The 17,223-nt window shown below is 42.5% G+C and overlaps 1 protein-coding gene across 1 annotated transcript in view; it reads right to left on the reverse strand.

The window, feature by feature from the left end:
* Positions 1-789: 789 nt before the first annotated feature.
* DKK2 (dickkopf WNT signaling pathway inhibitor 2) overlaps positions 790-17,223 on the reverse strand; it is a 76,657-nt gene continuing 60,223 nt past the window's right edge. The window contains exons 2-4 of the mRNA XM_045537424.1: positions 6,686-6,836; positions 5,444-5,599; positions 790-3,185 (exon numbers count right to left, since the gene is read on the reverse strand). Coding sequence (XP_045393380.1) covers positions 2,935-3,185; positions 5,444-5,599; positions 6,686-6,836 — 558 coding nt within the window. The 3' untranslated portion in view covers positions 790-2,934. The remainder of the gene's footprint in view (positions 3,186-5,443; positions 5,600-6,685; positions 6,837-17,223) is intronic.

A 17,223-nucleotide genomic window follows, 5' to 3' on the forward strand; every position in this document is an offset into this window, starting at 1 on the left:
TGTTCACTATTTGAGGTAGTGAATAGCTATTTAATAGTAGTACCCTTAGTGACAGACTGAAATGATGCAGAAATGATTTCATCAGTGCTTGAGGTAGCCTCAACTCTGACCTCCTGCTATGGGGGTGTTTTCGCTTCCTTGCGCCGCCATAGCTACACTGAATCCATTCTACAAGCCACACAGCGTTTCCTCTCGGTACAGCCTGGGCGCTTACAGCCATCCTTAGTCTGGCAAGTTCTCTCTGTCAAACGTTCCCGGCATCTCTGGGTTCAGGAAGGAGAGGAGAGACCCATTTCCCAGGAAGTGGTTTTGAGTCCACTCAGGACCAAGTAGCTCCATGCGTCTCCAAACACAGGTAAAAGCATCTTGTAGCTTCTTTATGTCATATGGAAACGAACCAATACCCTAAGCATCGGTTCTTTTTAGCCTAGAGAGACGATTACGGGGAATATACTACCTGTCTTCAAGTATTGTGACGAGGTTTGTGCAGAACCCTTGTTCTATGATGTTCCAGAAGGCAAAGTAAGAATAAATGGGTGGAAATCACAAGCTAGAATACTTTGGTTTAACTGGAAAAAAAATAACTTTCTAGCAATTATAGCTATCTTGCTGTGAAATAAGTCAGCTTCGGTAGTAGGAAACCTCTTGGAATCACCTCATGGTGATGTCGTCTAAAGGATTCCCACTGAGTCTGTGACATGAGACCACGTCCAGTTGAACTCTGAGAATTTACGATACTACGGAAGTTTTTCCCATAGCAAGATAGATACAAAGGACTTTGAATGCAAATTTTGGAAGAAAAACATTTAATATATTTTATCTTATTATACATTTTCCCTAAATTACAAAGTCAATAGCTGCAAATATATTCTGCTACAAAGCTTTCTGTAAGAAATATCTCTATAAGAAAATACATCTCATTAACATTTCCTGTAAATAAATTACTTCAAATAATAATTTTTGAAAGGGCGAACATAAGGGAAATAATGCAGAAACCAGATCATAAATGTAGTTGCTGTATAGGAGGCATTTGACTGAAATGTCCCATTCTCACGTCATCAAGCTTACAGCGATCTGCTTGTACAAACTTCAGTTCTTGGATAATTCAGCTTATAATTTTTGCTTTTGCAGACGTGCGGAAAACATAAATCTTAACCATCCTAGTAAATGTGCGTGGGAAGCTAAAATTCTTAATAGAGACACAGGCTGAAATTCAATTTCTCCTAGACAACTTAAATTGGAGACTGCAGATGGAGTTTAAATAAAAGAAAATTGAGGAGTGACTTGCAGCCTGTGAAAGTTTAAAGTAACAACTATAAGACAACTTTTTCTTTTATGCTCTAGACACAATATTTAGAACTGAGTTAAGTAAAAAAAAAAACTAGTAAAGTTCTTTCAAAGAATTTAGAAACTTGGGTTTCTAAAGATTAGCAATATGTAGATTTTACAAGTTATTCTATTTATATTTCTTAACCTCAGTGGCTTCAGAAAACAGAAACTGTATCTTTGGCAATAAAACAGCTGTCGCAGGGAGAGTTGGGGGCAAAAAAAAAAATCAGATGGTGCCGTTGGTTAGTGAGAAGCTTGTGGCAGGCAAAGGAACCTCACTGCACTGTCTACCCGGGGAGTCCATTTCGTGACAGCTCCTTATATTAAGGTTATTTTAGGACCTCAAAAATATAAAATAAATATTTTGAGGACAGTAAGGGCAAGTGACCTCACGCTGAATTCATCTGTGTAGTAAATATTATGATAGCAAAGCCCACGGAGATACTTCATTTCTGTCATGCCAGTTCTGATTTTAAAGATGAAAAGTCACCTTGTGCCGCAGACATACGACCTGGGTGTTGCCAAAACCTGGGTAACTGACAGAGTTTCCCCCACTTTCGGGCTGGGCCTCAGTGCAGTGCTGTTATAGCTCAAGTCTCTGTTACTGCTGAGCATGTAAAAAACAAAATTTATTAGTCTAATCTATGAAAACATAGGCCATGGCAAAGCTATAAAAAACCCCAATGATCTCTCCATTAGACGGTTTCCAACATCTATTGAGCATCTTTAAATTTTTAGTGATCTGCGAACGTTCTGCGCTGTGCAAGTATCGTGCTAGTCACGACTGATGGAAAATAAAACGCATTCAGGGCAGGAATCACACAGGTTAAAGAAACATGTGATGTCACTCATTTAGACTCTGAAGGGACTGTTTTTGTCTCATACCAGTTCTAACTAATTACAGGCAAAATTAAACTTTTGAAAAATGTCAATAGCAGTTTGTGGAAAAATAAGTTCTTTCCCCCCCCCTTAAGTTCTTGATAAAACACCTGCCACTATTTTGACATTATTTGAAACATGTTGACTTCTGACTACTTTTTTTCATTTACCAAGGCCTTTAATTGAGCAGAATTAGTATTCCTAATTAAGAGGTGATTCTGTGTTGCAAATTATGCTCCGTGTTTTTATTTCCTGTTTAACAACGTTTTTCATTTTGGAGCCTACTGTATGCCCAAGTATACTGAAAGTATTCTGTTAAATTATAACCTTGAATAGAAACATGGCTTTTAGGTTACTTTTATAGGCAATTTCCAATCTGAAGGAAACCTCTCCTCTAGCACAACCTAAACTCTTGGATAGTCACATGGTATTCATCAGTAATTTCCATTGTGTGCTTTTTTTTTTTTTTAATAATAGCGTTTTCACAAATGTGTACATTATTTACATAAAACAGTTGCATAATGGAAACACACGGGTTGTGCTGCCTTTTCGCCCATTCTCATCTATTCGGTTCTCTCATTCTTTTTCTCCTGCTGTGATCTATATTCTCACCCCATTTCTTACTTTAGCCGTGCTTTTGCATTCCAAACGTCACTTCCCACCATGCTCTAATGCATTAAATACACAGATTCACAGTCTGCTGGTGCTGACTCGCCTCGGCGGTGGTCAGACTTTCTGGCACACGTGGAGTCTGGCCTTGGAGGAGTAGGTCGCGTCCTTCCAGACCTTGCAGGACAGGCCCTTCGCACAGTCGCATCGCTGGAAAATTTCCAGCCCGTGAGAGCCCTTCTTGCGCTGCTTGGTGCAGACTTCGCCCTGGTGGAGCACCGGCTTGCAGATTTTGGTCCAGAAGTGGCGCGCGCAGCAAAACCCCTCCACGCAGTCTGACGAGCGCAGGCAGGGGTCCCCTTCGTGCCCTGCAGGGTGACGGCCAAGAGACACTACCGTGACGCCTTAGGACAACAATTCCACTTTGTACGCAGAAGCACATAAGATATTTATATTATACTATCTTGTATGATGGTACCATTTATAATGGAAAGTCTTGACTTCGTACCAGTTGGCTCTCTCTCTGATCAATCATTGGCTCTCTCTGATCAATCATTGGCTCTCTCTGATCAATCATTGGCTCTCTCTCTGATCAATCATTGGCTCTCTCTGATCAATCATTGGCTCTCTCTCTGATCAATCATTGGCTCTCTCTGATCAATCATTGGCTCTCTCTGATCAATCATTGGCTCTCTCTGATCAATCACTGGCTCTCTCTGATCAATCATTGGCTCTCTCTCTAATCACTGGCTCTGTCTCTAATCACTGTTATCTGTTTCCATTATTTGCCATCTGAATGTGAAATTTAAATAAGAGCCAGGACTTTGCTTCATCTTTACTTTGTCATCATCTGCTTTTGAAATATTTCCCTGATCGTTATTTTTTTTTCCTACTAGGAGAGTGCAAAAAAAAAAAAAAAAAAGTAAAAAGATTGTTTTAAATTAATTAATTTGATACCTTCTTGGAAGGTCTAAACAAACATCTGATTCAAGGAGAAGGCTGAAGTTGTCCGGTATTCCTAAGACCGTGTGTCAGTTAGATAGTCTGGCCGGGATAATAGAAACTTCGAGTGTTTAGACGGGAGATATCTCATGCAGAGAGCTGGTCACATGGGGAGCAGTAGAGGCAAGAGTTATCAGAGGAGGGGGAGACCATATGGAGATTGGCAGCCACAGAAAGCCATGCGTCGGGGCAGGACCCCGAGGAGCAGGTGTCAGGACTGGGGCTGGGATCGCTGGCCTGGGACCCCAGCGGGCCACGAGGCAGGGGCCAGAGCTGCGAGGAGACAGGGCTTTGCCAGAAGCACCAACTACAGTGGTGGAGGTAGAAGGATCTGCCACTTAGTCTCCCCCCGTGGCCAAACCCCGCCAGCCGCAGCCGACAGGGACCCTAGGACGTTCTGTCCACACAGGGCCGGGAGACAGAGCAGAACAGGAATGGCCATCAGCCCATCTGGGGGCAGACAGCCTCAGGGGCCACGGAGAACTCATCATAAAACATACGCGGAGGTACAAATCTGGGTGTCTTGTTCCAAAAACGATTAGCCCCACCCGTCGTGGCAGGTGGATGTGTCATGTATGTAAAGCAAACACAGGCAAACTTCTCTGCAAAGTGCCGGACTGTAAACATGTCAGGGTTGTGAGGCCCCGTGATCTCCGCCGCAATCCTCAGTTCTGCTGTTTTACTGCAAAAACCACCACAGACGAAGCCGCAATGAACGGGCGAGTCTGTGTTTCCAATTCTACCAAGTTTAACAAGAGCCAGGAGGCAGGAGAGACTGGGTCACAGGCGACACTGTGCCAACCTCCGGGATGGAGGGTATCCGTCAGCCCAGGTGTAACTAATCCAACTCACTAGCCATGCAAAATAAGATCTCTTCCATCTGCCATCAGAAAATTGTATGTATAAGTAAATAAAAATTATTAGTAAGTTTGGAGCTGTACTGTGACATAGTATCTGTTGGAATAAGGAAAGATACTCACGTAATCATGAATGCATGTGAGTTCGGTGGAGTAGAAACAGGAGATATGGGGAAGGGATTTGGGACTTCAGGGAGTATTAGGTTTCGATAATCTCACGCTTTCAAATTTTACTGTTAGTGATTAGGTTTCTCAAATATTTTGACACAAGGAAGGAGACTGGATGGCCATACGTAATGCCACAATAAACTAAATATTTTTGGTAGCTCGTTTATGGACAGTGTATCATCTGGTTGTTTAGTGAAATAAAGTTTCTGAATCAGAAAAGGTGAGAAGATGACCCAAAAGCTTAAGGATTTAATCATGTGTCAGTAAACATTTTCTCATTTATATTTTAGAAGACATTATCGTACGTGACAGAACTATCTGTACAGGAGATTTCTTCCAAATTCCATGTAAAAAGGAAAGCCTGTTTAGAAAATGGCGTGACTTATCCAGGCCCTGCAATTCTCACAATATATATGACAATTTAAGATCTCCACGAAATTTCTAGCATCCTCAGAATTAATAAATTTGGTTAAAATTTTGCTATTAAGGTACTTTTCGTAGTCATTTTTTTTCCAAAACCAATAGAATTAATTATCTGTATTTTTCTTTCACCTCTTTATAAAAAGAGAAATAAGGAATGGAACTACAGAAAGCCCCACCTTTTATGTGTGACATCTTGGCGTGTGGCCTTCCCAGGTTCTGCCACCCCAAGTCGTGGTTTGAGTAGTGGCCGTGGTTGCGGTCTCTGTGCCGGGTGCCTTCCAGGGCTGGGATGTGAGGGGTCAAGATGCTCTCTGTGACCGGGATGCAGAGGCCTGGGGACGGGCATGTCAGCGGTTAGACTAATTCAGCTCTACCAAGCGTAGCACTTACCCAAGCATTTTCCTGATGTGAAGTAGGAGGCCCATCTCCCATCTGTCTATCTATCTATCTATCCATCCATCCATCCATCCATCCATCCATCCCTTCATTTACTCGTTTATTGAGACTGAGTAGAGCAAACTTTGGCCCTGGAGCCAGGCTTCCTTGATTGGAATCTTGCCTCTCTCAAGATCAAATGACCTTGGGCAAAAATAGGAATAAAAATAGCATTGATTTCACTGCGTTATTGAAAATACACGTGAGATGCTTAGAATAATGACAGCAAAGAATCACATTCATGTCAGCTATTAGTATTTTCGAATCACGGGACCAGACGTACATCTTCTGGTCCCAGGTTCCTTTCTTAATCAACAACATACTCCTCGTCTACACTGTGAACTTCTCTAATGGTGTGAGATTTTCCTTCCCTCACCTCATGTCCAGGGTACTCGTAGATCTGTGCCCAAGGTCGGGAACAGGGTGGGAATCTAAGCCTAATTATGTTGTTCTGTAGGACTAAGTGTATATTTCTGATTATCTTCTGCAATTATTTTTTATCATGTGCTGTCTGTGATTCTTCATCTGAAACGTTGAATTGTCTGCCTATAAATTCCTTGAGATTGGGGGAATCCGGGCTGGGGGTAGAACCGTGTCTCTCCTTAGAGGAACCGATCACTCCACCACCTAAGAGTGAGTCACAGAACACCTTGGTGGGAAACTGGAAGAGAGACCACAGCTGCGTTACTAACTCACACCAGGTTCCTGTCTGTGGTTCGTTTGCACGTGTTCGCCAACGTGTGTGTCGCAGGAGAACATCTTGCTATTTCTACGCGACACTTCAGTGTGGCGGTGGGTGTCTTAGACCAGCGTAGATCACCACGTGTAGAAGGTGATCGGAGTCCAGGACAACTGAGACCGGGGAGGTACCCAGCTCACCTTGCCCCACCAACACCAACCCGTACGGTTCGGGAGAGTGACCTGCAGGATGCGCTCCTGCAGGAGAAAGACAGAGGCCCATGAAGCTGATGGAGCCCGCTTACCGTTATTGCAGCGGGTCCCGGGGCAGCACATGCCATCTCGGTGACAGCGCTTCTTTTTCCTCCGGCACACCATGCAGGCGGACGCCCCTTGGTGGGGACTGTGGCAGTATCTCCCGACCTCACACTCCTTGTCGCTGCTGCAAGGGTAGGCCTGTCGCCAAGCGAAACAACAGCGAAAGCCAAGGATTAAACCCCATTACACTCACATCAAAACACGACCGTCCCGAATGTTCTGAGCATAGACGCGACACAGCGACACTTATTCAGGACCTCATACTGACTGCTGACGGCGACAAAGATAAAACTGACACGACTCATATATTGTCATTGACACAGCTTTCAAGTGAGGATTCGGTCTTTCTGTTGATTAGTGGAACCTCACGAGTGACGTTGGGGTCTTGGGAACAGTTATGACCTTGCACTGCTGCTAATTTAAGCTCATTCATCGTAGCTGCTCCGCTTCTCATTCAACAGACTTACCTGTTGGCTTTTCTTTCGTTTGCACATTTTTTTCCTTCTGATTTTCAGAGTAACACGTGATTTTTTTTTTAAATTGAGAAATACAAGCTATAAAAAGAATCCGTGTACTTGGTCTTAGGTATGTAGATGATATGAATATAAAGTGATGGGATAAAGTTTCCGTGATTCTCGGTTAGTGGGATGTGAGCGCTTTACTGTGGAATTAGGTTTGACAGCCGAACTCTGTACGCGTCACTCATTCCTTTTCCCTCCCTCCCTCCCCCCCCCTCCCCTCCTCCTCCTCCTCCTCCCCTCCTCCTCCTCCTCCTCCTCCTCCCCTCCTCCTCCTCCTCCTCCTCCTCCTCCTCCTCCCCTCCTCCTCCTCCTCCTCCTCCTCCTCCCCCTCCTCCTCCTTCTTCTCTCCCGGTGCCTTTCCTCCCCTTGCCCATCTTGTGCGTACGTCTGTGCAGATTCAGTCCCCATGTGGTTTCCATTTAGATCTGATCATCTTAAGTTAGAAAAAGGAAACGTGAAATTTATGTGTGCATCTGAGGGAAAAAAATATATTTTAGCATTATTACAATTTCTTGTTTACCCCTAAAAGAATTACATGGAAAAAAAATCACTCACTCCCAATTGAAAGTGATTTTTCTGCAGGATGGCGTAGTGGCAATGTTGAATGCATACATTATAATTGGAGCCAGATCAAGCTATAAAGTGAATTTGCATATTATTTTCCCATTTTGTAATTCCGTCATTAGGCATGAAAGCATCTGAATGAGGTTGAACCCAGAGTATTAGGCCATTTTTCAAGAATCCAGGACTGATGAAAACAAAACAAATGTCACTTCCCGCCTTACCACACTCGTCCCCCCAAGCGATTTACCCCCTTCCTATTTAAACCCATTAATTTTAGTTGTAATACCATTCACATGTTTCTGATTCATTTACATTTATTTCATCAAATTGTTTTGCAAGAAACATTTGATGTCTTACGAGTTTCTTTCCTTCCTCAAAAATAGGACATTTTCTTTCAGCGGAAATAAACATGTGCCACATAAAACATGAAGTGCTATTTACAACGCAAACAAGTGCCCAGGGGATTCTGAATATAGGACGATGCTGGGTTCTAACCCTAAAAAGTAGTCTACGTGGTAGGCTATGGTATTTATTAGTTGTTATTAATAGTTTTTTAATTACAGTTGTTTGCTAAAAGTAGCAGGGCATAGATGCAGAAAACTCTGAAAAGTGCCTCACCATCTTCCCATTCTCAGCTGATGGGAAATGGAAAATATTAAAGTGGCAAATATTTGGAGCAGATGATATTATAAAAAGTGGTATGCACAGCAGTGCTTTACTTGCATTGGATCACAGTAAAATTCTCATAATTCAGGTTTTATAGAGGGGCACTCACTCTGTCCAAAACAGAAAGTACGTTAGAGGATAGGTAGTTTTATTATGCTTTAATATATCTTTTAATTAACTTTTATTAAAGATGACATAGGAAGGGAAAATATGCTCAGACAACTTTCTAAAATTTGAAAGGTTATGGATACTGTGAACCTGCACTTGGAATAGAATCCCAGAACATAAATACCAGGATGCTTTCTTTGGAAATTTAAAAAAATAAATTTTATTTATTTATTTTTTTTTTTTGAGACAGAGTCTCACTTTGTTGCCCGGGCTAGAGTGAGTGCCGTGGCATCAGCCTAGCTCACAGCAACCTCAGACTCCTGGGCTTAAGCGATCCTCCTGCCTCAGCCTCCCGAGTAGCTGGGACTACAGGCATGAGCCACCATGCCCGGCTAATTTTTTTTTGTATATATATTTTTAGTTGGCCAGATAATTTCTTTCTATTTTTTTTGGTAGAGACGGGGTCTCACTCTTGCTCAGGCTGGTCTCGAACTCCTGACCTCGAGCGATCCACCCGCCTCGGCCTCCCAGAGCTAGGATTACAGGCGTGAGCCACCGCGCCCGGCCTAAAAAAATAAATTTTAATAACTGAAAGGCAAGGTTTTATCACACAGCTTTTAGTCTACTTAGGAAACTCCTGGATCCAATAAATACCCTCTATGTAGGAATAAAGTCAAGAAGAGATGAAATAGGTTTATGAAAGCAGGTTTCAGGGAAAGCAAGGGGTATTTGGGGGCACGCTTTGCCTTCTGAAGTCCAGGTCCCCGGCTCAGATGTGCTCAGCCATAAAGCTGCCCTTGGAGAACCATCGGCCAGAACACTTGGAACAGGAGAAAATACGGATCTAACTCATTCATAACAATTTTCATGTTTCAACAAGCATCATGCATTATTTTTCAGTAAAGGGTTTTAAAGCATTTTCAACTCAGGTATGAGGGTTCTGCAGCTTGCCATTGGGTTTTTCCCCACAATAATCCCTTTAAAGAGTCTGAGCATGGCATCACAGGTGAGAGAGAGAGAGAGAGACAGAGAGAGAGAGAGAGAGACAGAGAGGGAGAGACATGGTCCACGGCAGTCATGGAGGATCCTGAAGACATGAGAACTGTGGAAACCAAGGGACGGCTGGAGGGAATTATACACATTAATAAAGATGCTATTCAGAAATTTCCACACGGGAAATCTTTATTTTCTATTTAATTTGGCCTCCGAATGCTGTTACCTAGTCCTATCTGATGATGGTTTTGTGACCAACAAGAAGTGGGCTTGAGTACCTTAGTCTCAGTTGCCATTTAACAAAATCAATACTATGCTTATCTGGTACTTAGGTTAGAGGTGAATAAAAAGGCGGATTTTTATTTCACCTGCTTTTGAAATTTTTAATAGTGGGATTTCATGGCTCTTAATTTACTCAGACTTTAGGTGAACAGACTAGAGAACTTTTCTGGGAACAACAGTAGTCTGTGTGACACTGGGACTCAAGAGAAGGAATTAGGGAGAGACCGTAGCATGCCTGTCCCACACTGAAATGCCCCACAGTTGAATCAGAAATCTGGCTTCGTGAGCATCCAGAGACACTCAGCTTTCATGTAGAATGGTTCATTACTCGGTCTTGGTCACAATTAGGAGATGAATTAATTCGGGACACCTAATAATAGCCGGCGATTGGCCATAAATTAAGGATGTTTGAGAGCTACCCATGCTCGGGCCAAAAGACAAAGACGTTTTCGGCCAATCCCCCTTAGGCTAAAAATAGAGTGGTTTCCACAAATAGCAGTGCCAGTTACTATGATCGTGACACGAACTAAAAGAAAGAGTAAACACATTGGACACAGCTTGAAAATAAAGTCTATCAGAAATTAGCCTTTCTTTTTAGTATAAAAGGCTTTTTTTTTTAAAAAAAAAAGGTCCATTTCCTCTGTGCTAATTCGGAATCATTATTTATTTAAAATTTTAGCAAAGAAGGGGAGGGAGGTGAAGTAACTGCTGGGAATAAGTAATGTGTCCTCAGTGGCACAGAATTTAGGGACAGCGGGCTCTGCCCGGGCTTTCCAGCTCCCTGTAAAGTGCCATGAGTAAGGGCATTTACCAGGGCTTAATGCACACGTAGGTAAGGTCATTAACTAGTGACCTATGTGCTGAATGTAGAGACTGAAAAACTAAACTTGGCCAAACATCTCCTTCAAGAAGCCTCCAAATAAATACCAACAGCAGGTCCGGCTGCAGCTGCTGGAAAGACAGAATACTTGAGGAAAACGGTGACAAGTCTGCAAACAACATTTTCTCGTTCTGCTTCCTGACAGCAGTCTCACGTCCACTTAACCTCAGGGCAAACCAGTGTTTTAAGCAAAAGGCCATCATGCCAATAATGATAACGAAATAATATTCCAGTGAACAAAGAGAAATGAAATATAGCCAGTCCATCTTATTTGAGCTAATTAAGCTTCCCCCCCTCCACCCCCGATTAATCTCAAACCTGTAGGGAGAAAAGGCCTATTAATTCAAGACTGATATTTAGGGGCCAGTTTGTTCTTATTTTTCAAGAACTGCCCATCCGGTAGGACACGCAAATGCAATGCCGAAGTCATCAGATCCCCAAGAATAATGAGACGAGAGGTAGTTTCAGGTGTCTGGGCTGTCCTGACCACGGAATAGACCTTTGGCCACAACTGAAAGCTTAGTTTAACTCTCAAGTTTTCAAAATAATGATATTGTTCCTGTTCAGTGACGAGAGGGGAAGAAGAGAGAGAGGAGCATCGCGAGTGGTGTCCGTGTGGGACGGCCACCCATCCGGATGCTCGCGAGACCGTCCTAGCTCTGTTGTTGTTTTAATCAGGACAATCCTTTGTCCCCGCGAGCGCCGTTTGTAACCATCTCAGAAGGTTTTCTGGAGCAAGAATAAGTCGTCAGCGGGGCAGGCAGCAGAAGGCCCACAGGGAAAACCCAGCTGTGGGAATGGAAAACGTCTGAGGCAAGTGGAGAGAGGGAGGTCCCTGCACGGAGCTGGGGCGGAACCTTGCTGGGGTCCCTGCGAGCACAGCAGGCTGACAGTTGCGTTTGGGAAACCAGCTCAGACTGGACTGCCCTACGTCCTCAGAGAAAGGATTAATTTCCTTCGTTACAACATGCTGCATGATAGAGCTGTATTTCCAAGAACACGCGAGATACGCTACCCTTAAGGTGGTCGTTGCAAAATGAGACACTAAAATTGCAACTGTAGGAGGCTCGGGCACCTATAACTCAATGTGGCCATGTGCAGTTGTGTCCCGTCTCCCAAGCCTGTGCAATCTCATCTCTTCCTCCATCTGCGGTCACCTCTAGGGGAGAGAGGTGTGCTACGTGCATCTTCGAGGATTCGTGAACGGGAGGCCAGGGAGGATTGAGCTGTGTTAAATTTGAGGGGGAAAAGTTCAGCGATTTCGTGATGTTCTGAATGTGCAGTCATAGCTTCATTAGGACAACTGCTTGGGTGTTCATTCCATATTCAATAAATATTTATTTATTCACCCTATATTTACTGAATGCCAACTATGATCTAGACATAACTAGTTCAGTGATCTGTGAATATTTTGTCTGTTACCCCAAAATAATTTTGAAAAAAACATATATCCTTTTACACATTTGACATCTAAAATTTCTCAGCATGTGTTTAAGCTTATTTTATTACTATGATATAGTAAACATTTTATAAGATGGTGTTTGCATGGTAATTTGACATGATTCAATAAAATGCCTTTTAACTGCTTTATTAATCAAAGCACGCTGGTCCTAAAATCAGTCACAGCATATTTATCCATGAGCATGTTCCTTTGAAAAACTGGATAGTCTGGAAAACATTTAGTTAAATTTTAAAATCTACAAGTCATCACCGCTATTTTTAATGTTCTGCATCCAAAATTTCCAACCGGGGCAAAGTTTCACTGTGAAAGAATTAACGATAAGACGAGGAAATAAAGCACCATGGTGAGTTTCAGATGTTCTGAGCAATCATTAAGAATATCATTGTTAAAACCAATAATTCCAAATTTTACTTTAATTCATCACCCAAAATTTTTACTTTAATCCGTCATCCAAAATGACAGATTTTTTTATAGATAGAGTCTGACCATGCTGCCCAGGCTGGATGCAGTGGCGATTCACAGCACACGGCAGCCTCGAACTCCAGGCCTCCAGCAATCCTCCCGCACCTTAACCCCCCTAGCCGGGACTGCAGATACCGCCCGACCCCAGATAGTTTTTGTATCTCTGGCTAATGCGGTACATTAAGATTTGGGATACAAGAGGGTGTTACCTCCTTTTCTACCCATAAAAGAGCAAAACGAATTATTGTAATACCAGGCATATTCCTGGACAATTTTAAGAAAAAAGAACCACGGAAATTGAGGATCTGGAAATGGATTCCACTATAACAACTCAAGCTGTGCACGTCATGGAAAATCTTTGAGTACATTCATTTTAAAGCTGAAGTAGTTTGAAAAATGGCTTTTGATTACAAAAGTTCAGAGCTGAGAGAATAGCTACTACAATTTCCCGGATTATAAATTAGGAAGGATAGATTTCTTCCAGGGGTCTGTTAGTTTCCCCGTTCTCTGTATGTCGTTAAGCAGAAAGAGGATTCTAGGAAGTTCTCTACTGTGAGCACAGACCACGTTCTAACTGTAACGTGCACATTACTGCTGTCGATCACGGGGTGACCGTGCAGAACTGAGCTTTCCCACTCAGTCTTAGCACCCAGCAAAATCTCAGCTGTGTGGTTTTCCAGGCACTGGACTATTGTCGGTTTTGACCCACTCCCCTCCTTCACTTAAAATACGTAGGATAAAACCCTTTTATTATTCATGCTCTAGAAGCGGCATCTCAGGCTTTGCAACAGGGGTTGGGGACAATGTAAAGTTATCAAGTTCTTCATAATTCTGTAATTGTTGAGTGTATTTGTCCTAACCAAAACACGGGAAGAAACGGCACGATTGTAAGGTCTCTTGCAAATCCAATGTTGTCTATAATACAAATTTTCATTCTATGTCGCCTGACAGATTTGCTTGACCTCATGACCTTCAGAAAAGTTACACAGCAGGACAAATTTTAGAGTTATATTGCAGTTGGAGTTATGCCTCCAAAGTTAATTTCTTGTGCGACTCTTAGCTAAGTTACTGAATCTCAGCTTCCTCCTTGATAAAACTGATGTAATTGCTAAATTCAGTAGAGTTTCCTTACTTGCTTCGTCATAAACATTCCATGGGATTTCTTTAGAAACTGCTTATTCACAGACTCCTAGAGGTTTTATTTCTATAAGACTAGATGGGGTCCAGGAATCTGTATTTTTAACAAATATTGTCCCCGTGATCATATGACAAGGTAAGATAGAGGAAAACTGCTATACAGAATTGCTGCAAAGATGAGTCACACCTCCTGTTCCATATCATCTAGACGATGCCTGGTCTATACACGATGGGGACCCAGCAGGGTCTCCAGATAGACACGGGGCTAAGTGAGGGGCTGGCTCTCGGACAGCATGAGTCTGGGTAAGAAACTCACTGACAACAACTATTCCCAGGGAGGTTCATCTTCACTCCTAGCACTTAGCCACTGTGCTTAGGGGTGGGCTTGAGAGTTTCTAAAGCTGTATAAAAAGTAAAATAACACGTAACAAACACACCAGTGTGCTTTGGGAGGGGAGAGCGTGGACTCAGAGCTGTCAACACACCATTATGGCCGGACTGGCTCACATCCTCGTGTGCTGTACACCTGGGTCTTGCTGGCCAGGCCTGACTTGGCAGTTTCCTTTGTATCTTGTACACTGGGAGTCCTTACAAAACAAATACTCTTCTTCCCCGTATAAAGCACGATAAATAGATTATGTGTGTTTTTTATTATTTTCTGTTCTTTGTAATAACATCAGTGTTTTCTTTTTCAATGCAAATTACATTTAAAATGCAAAAATTGATATTCAGGAAGATAGGATATCATACTTTCAAATTACTGTTTAGAAAAGACCTGCTTTGTGATTACAGAATAGATCACAGTTAGTGAATATGTCTGTTTGCCAAATGTAAACACTCATGAGTTTAATGTTTTTATGAGCTGAAGTGAGTAATTTTAAACTTACAACATCATGGGTTTAGAAATGAAGGCATGAGATTCTTGCAGATATGCACATGTAAAAATATGTACATATGTATAACATTATCTCAGGAAATATACCCAAGATATGTATAAAGGGGTTTAGCCACGGGAAGGTGGACAGGGTTATTGAGAACAGAGGAAAGAAGAAAATTCAGGTTACCTGTAAACCTTTCAGAACATTGTATAATTCGCACTAGATGCATATTAAAATTAATACAATTTAAAAAGAAAATATTATTATAAGATCAAAGTGAAATTTCTTACTCCTTGCTAATTTATGCCTTATGATTTCATATTAAGAAAGCTTAGAATAATTTTATTTTACTAGAGTCAGGGCTTCTCCCAAGAGGTTTGTGAAGCATCCAGACTGAAGTTTCTAACATTATTCTAATAGATACACTAAGAGCCCAGGTGTCACCACTACACAATATATCCCCGTAACAATATTGCACTTATATCCTTTAAGTTTATAAAAATAAAATTTTGCTTTATAAATTTTATACCTTATTAGCAGAATCAGACTACCAATACATTAAAATACACACACACACACACACACACACACACACACACACACAATGCATTGTTGCAACAATTACTTAATTGAGTGATGTTTACTGTCGTGGCTGATTTCATTGACTATAGAACATTCATCTGCATTGCTTCTCTAATCTCGTTTAATTCTCTTTCATTTCCTCCAGGAATTAGGGCAGACTAACAGGCCAATGGCCACTGGCCACATTCTATTCTGATTTTGAGGAAACAGCTGAGGGAAGCAGATAAAAGATTGTTCTTTTACGGTCGGGAAGGTAGATAAAAACACAGCAAAATATAACCCTCGATATTCATTCTGTAGTGAAAGGACTTCTAATGTCTGTTTCGAGGAGACACTTTAAGCCCCATGTAAATATTGCTTGAAAATTCTAAAACGTTCCCGTTTGAGGCCAGAGTCTGTAAACAGAAAGGCAGGCGGGGTTTTGTCGCTCCAGGTGTGCTGCTGTGGGGAGGCACAGACTGGAGAAACACCTGCCCCAAATGATGACCCGGAGGGGTGGAGTACGATGTTCCTCAACAGCCATCTGCACGAGGATGAAACTGACTAAGAAACCTTTGATTAAAAAACTAGAGTAAGGAAGAGGCTGCCAGTCCCACCACAGAGCTCTGCTTAAGTCATTCATCACCCTCTGCCTCTGCCATTTGGAAGAAAATAAAACCACCGCAAGTCTGCGAAGATTCTAGGACCAGAAATGTCTACCTGGGATATGGAGGGACTTAGCTGCAAAGTTACATCACAACAGGATGAAGGACTTTAACTCCCTGAACAAAGTTATCTGCCACCTTATCTGTTAGTAAGAGGAAGGAATGGAAATTATCCCACACAGTCAGTTATTTTACTATCCTTGTTCTTTTCCATTTTCCAGCTGAGACCTTCTCTTGGCATCTCAAGCTGTATGTAGATGACCTGTGACATAGGTAAGAATCTGCGTTCCCCGCCTGTGTCTCATTCTCATTTATTTGGAATGTTCAGCTGATGTTGATAAGGAAGACCTTACATTATCAGTTCACGCAAGGAGCGCTCCGAGTAAACTTACATTGTCAATTTAATCATCTCTGGCTTTCAAACCTCAGGACAAACTACGTTTGAGAGAGCCTGGACCAGTCTCCGAGTCCCTGTAACATAGTGACAGGGTTAGAGCCTCCTGGTAGAAGAGTTACTTGATTTCCTGACAGATGAAATTTCACAATATCCAAGGCTACTCAATTTATTTCAGACATTTTTCCAGACAATTGAGTTGAAAAGCCCGTGCTTGGAGAGGATTTTTATTTTTATTTTTCTGATAATAATACGACCACATGTTGTTTATTAAAATAAAATACTTTTCCAAAAAATAATCAGTATCTCAACACACACATGGACCTGCTTCTCAGCCTCCCACCTCCAGGAACTAATTTAAATTCTTATTGGGGGGAAGGAGGAAGGGAGGGTCGGCATATGAGGGCGAAGGGAATTTATGTCTCGCCAACAGCATGGTATAAAGACATCACTCCTGGGCTGATAATCTATTTCTGTCGAAATATTCTACTTAAATGCTTTGCTAGGGAGTTGGAGGGAATTATGAGCCAGAGGATAGATGCTTTGGTTTGTGTGACGCTGGTGTTCAAATCTCAGCCTCAGAAACGTGGTGCATCTCATGATAACGTCCTCAGTGTGCCAGTGATCCCCAGAAAGACCACGCTGGACACGTTGGTCCCCGACACCACCCACATCCCAGGGCCTCCGCTCCAGCGTGGTGACCGGCACACGCTCCACAGTGCAAGAGCGTTCAGACGATTTGTCACCCGATGAAAACAATGCAAGCCTGTCTCCAGGTTTCAGTCACTTTTCCTCCACCTCACTGGTTCTTCCAGCCCGTGCAATGAGTATGCGCCTCTGTATTGCTCCTGCGTATTTTCTTGGCTCTTGTTCGTTACCCAGGGCCTCCGGATGTCCTGGCATTGACTCCTTTCAACACCTCCACGTCTGGCCTCACGTTCCAGCCGGCTTT

This window comes from Lemur catta, chromosome 26 (genome assembly GCF_020740605.2).
Source record: "Lemur catta isolate mLemCat1 chromosome 26, mLemCat1.pri, whole genome shotgun sequence".
Classification (NCBI taxonomy): Eukaryota; Metazoa; Chordata; class Mammalia; order Primates; family Lemuridae; genus Lemur; species Lemur catta.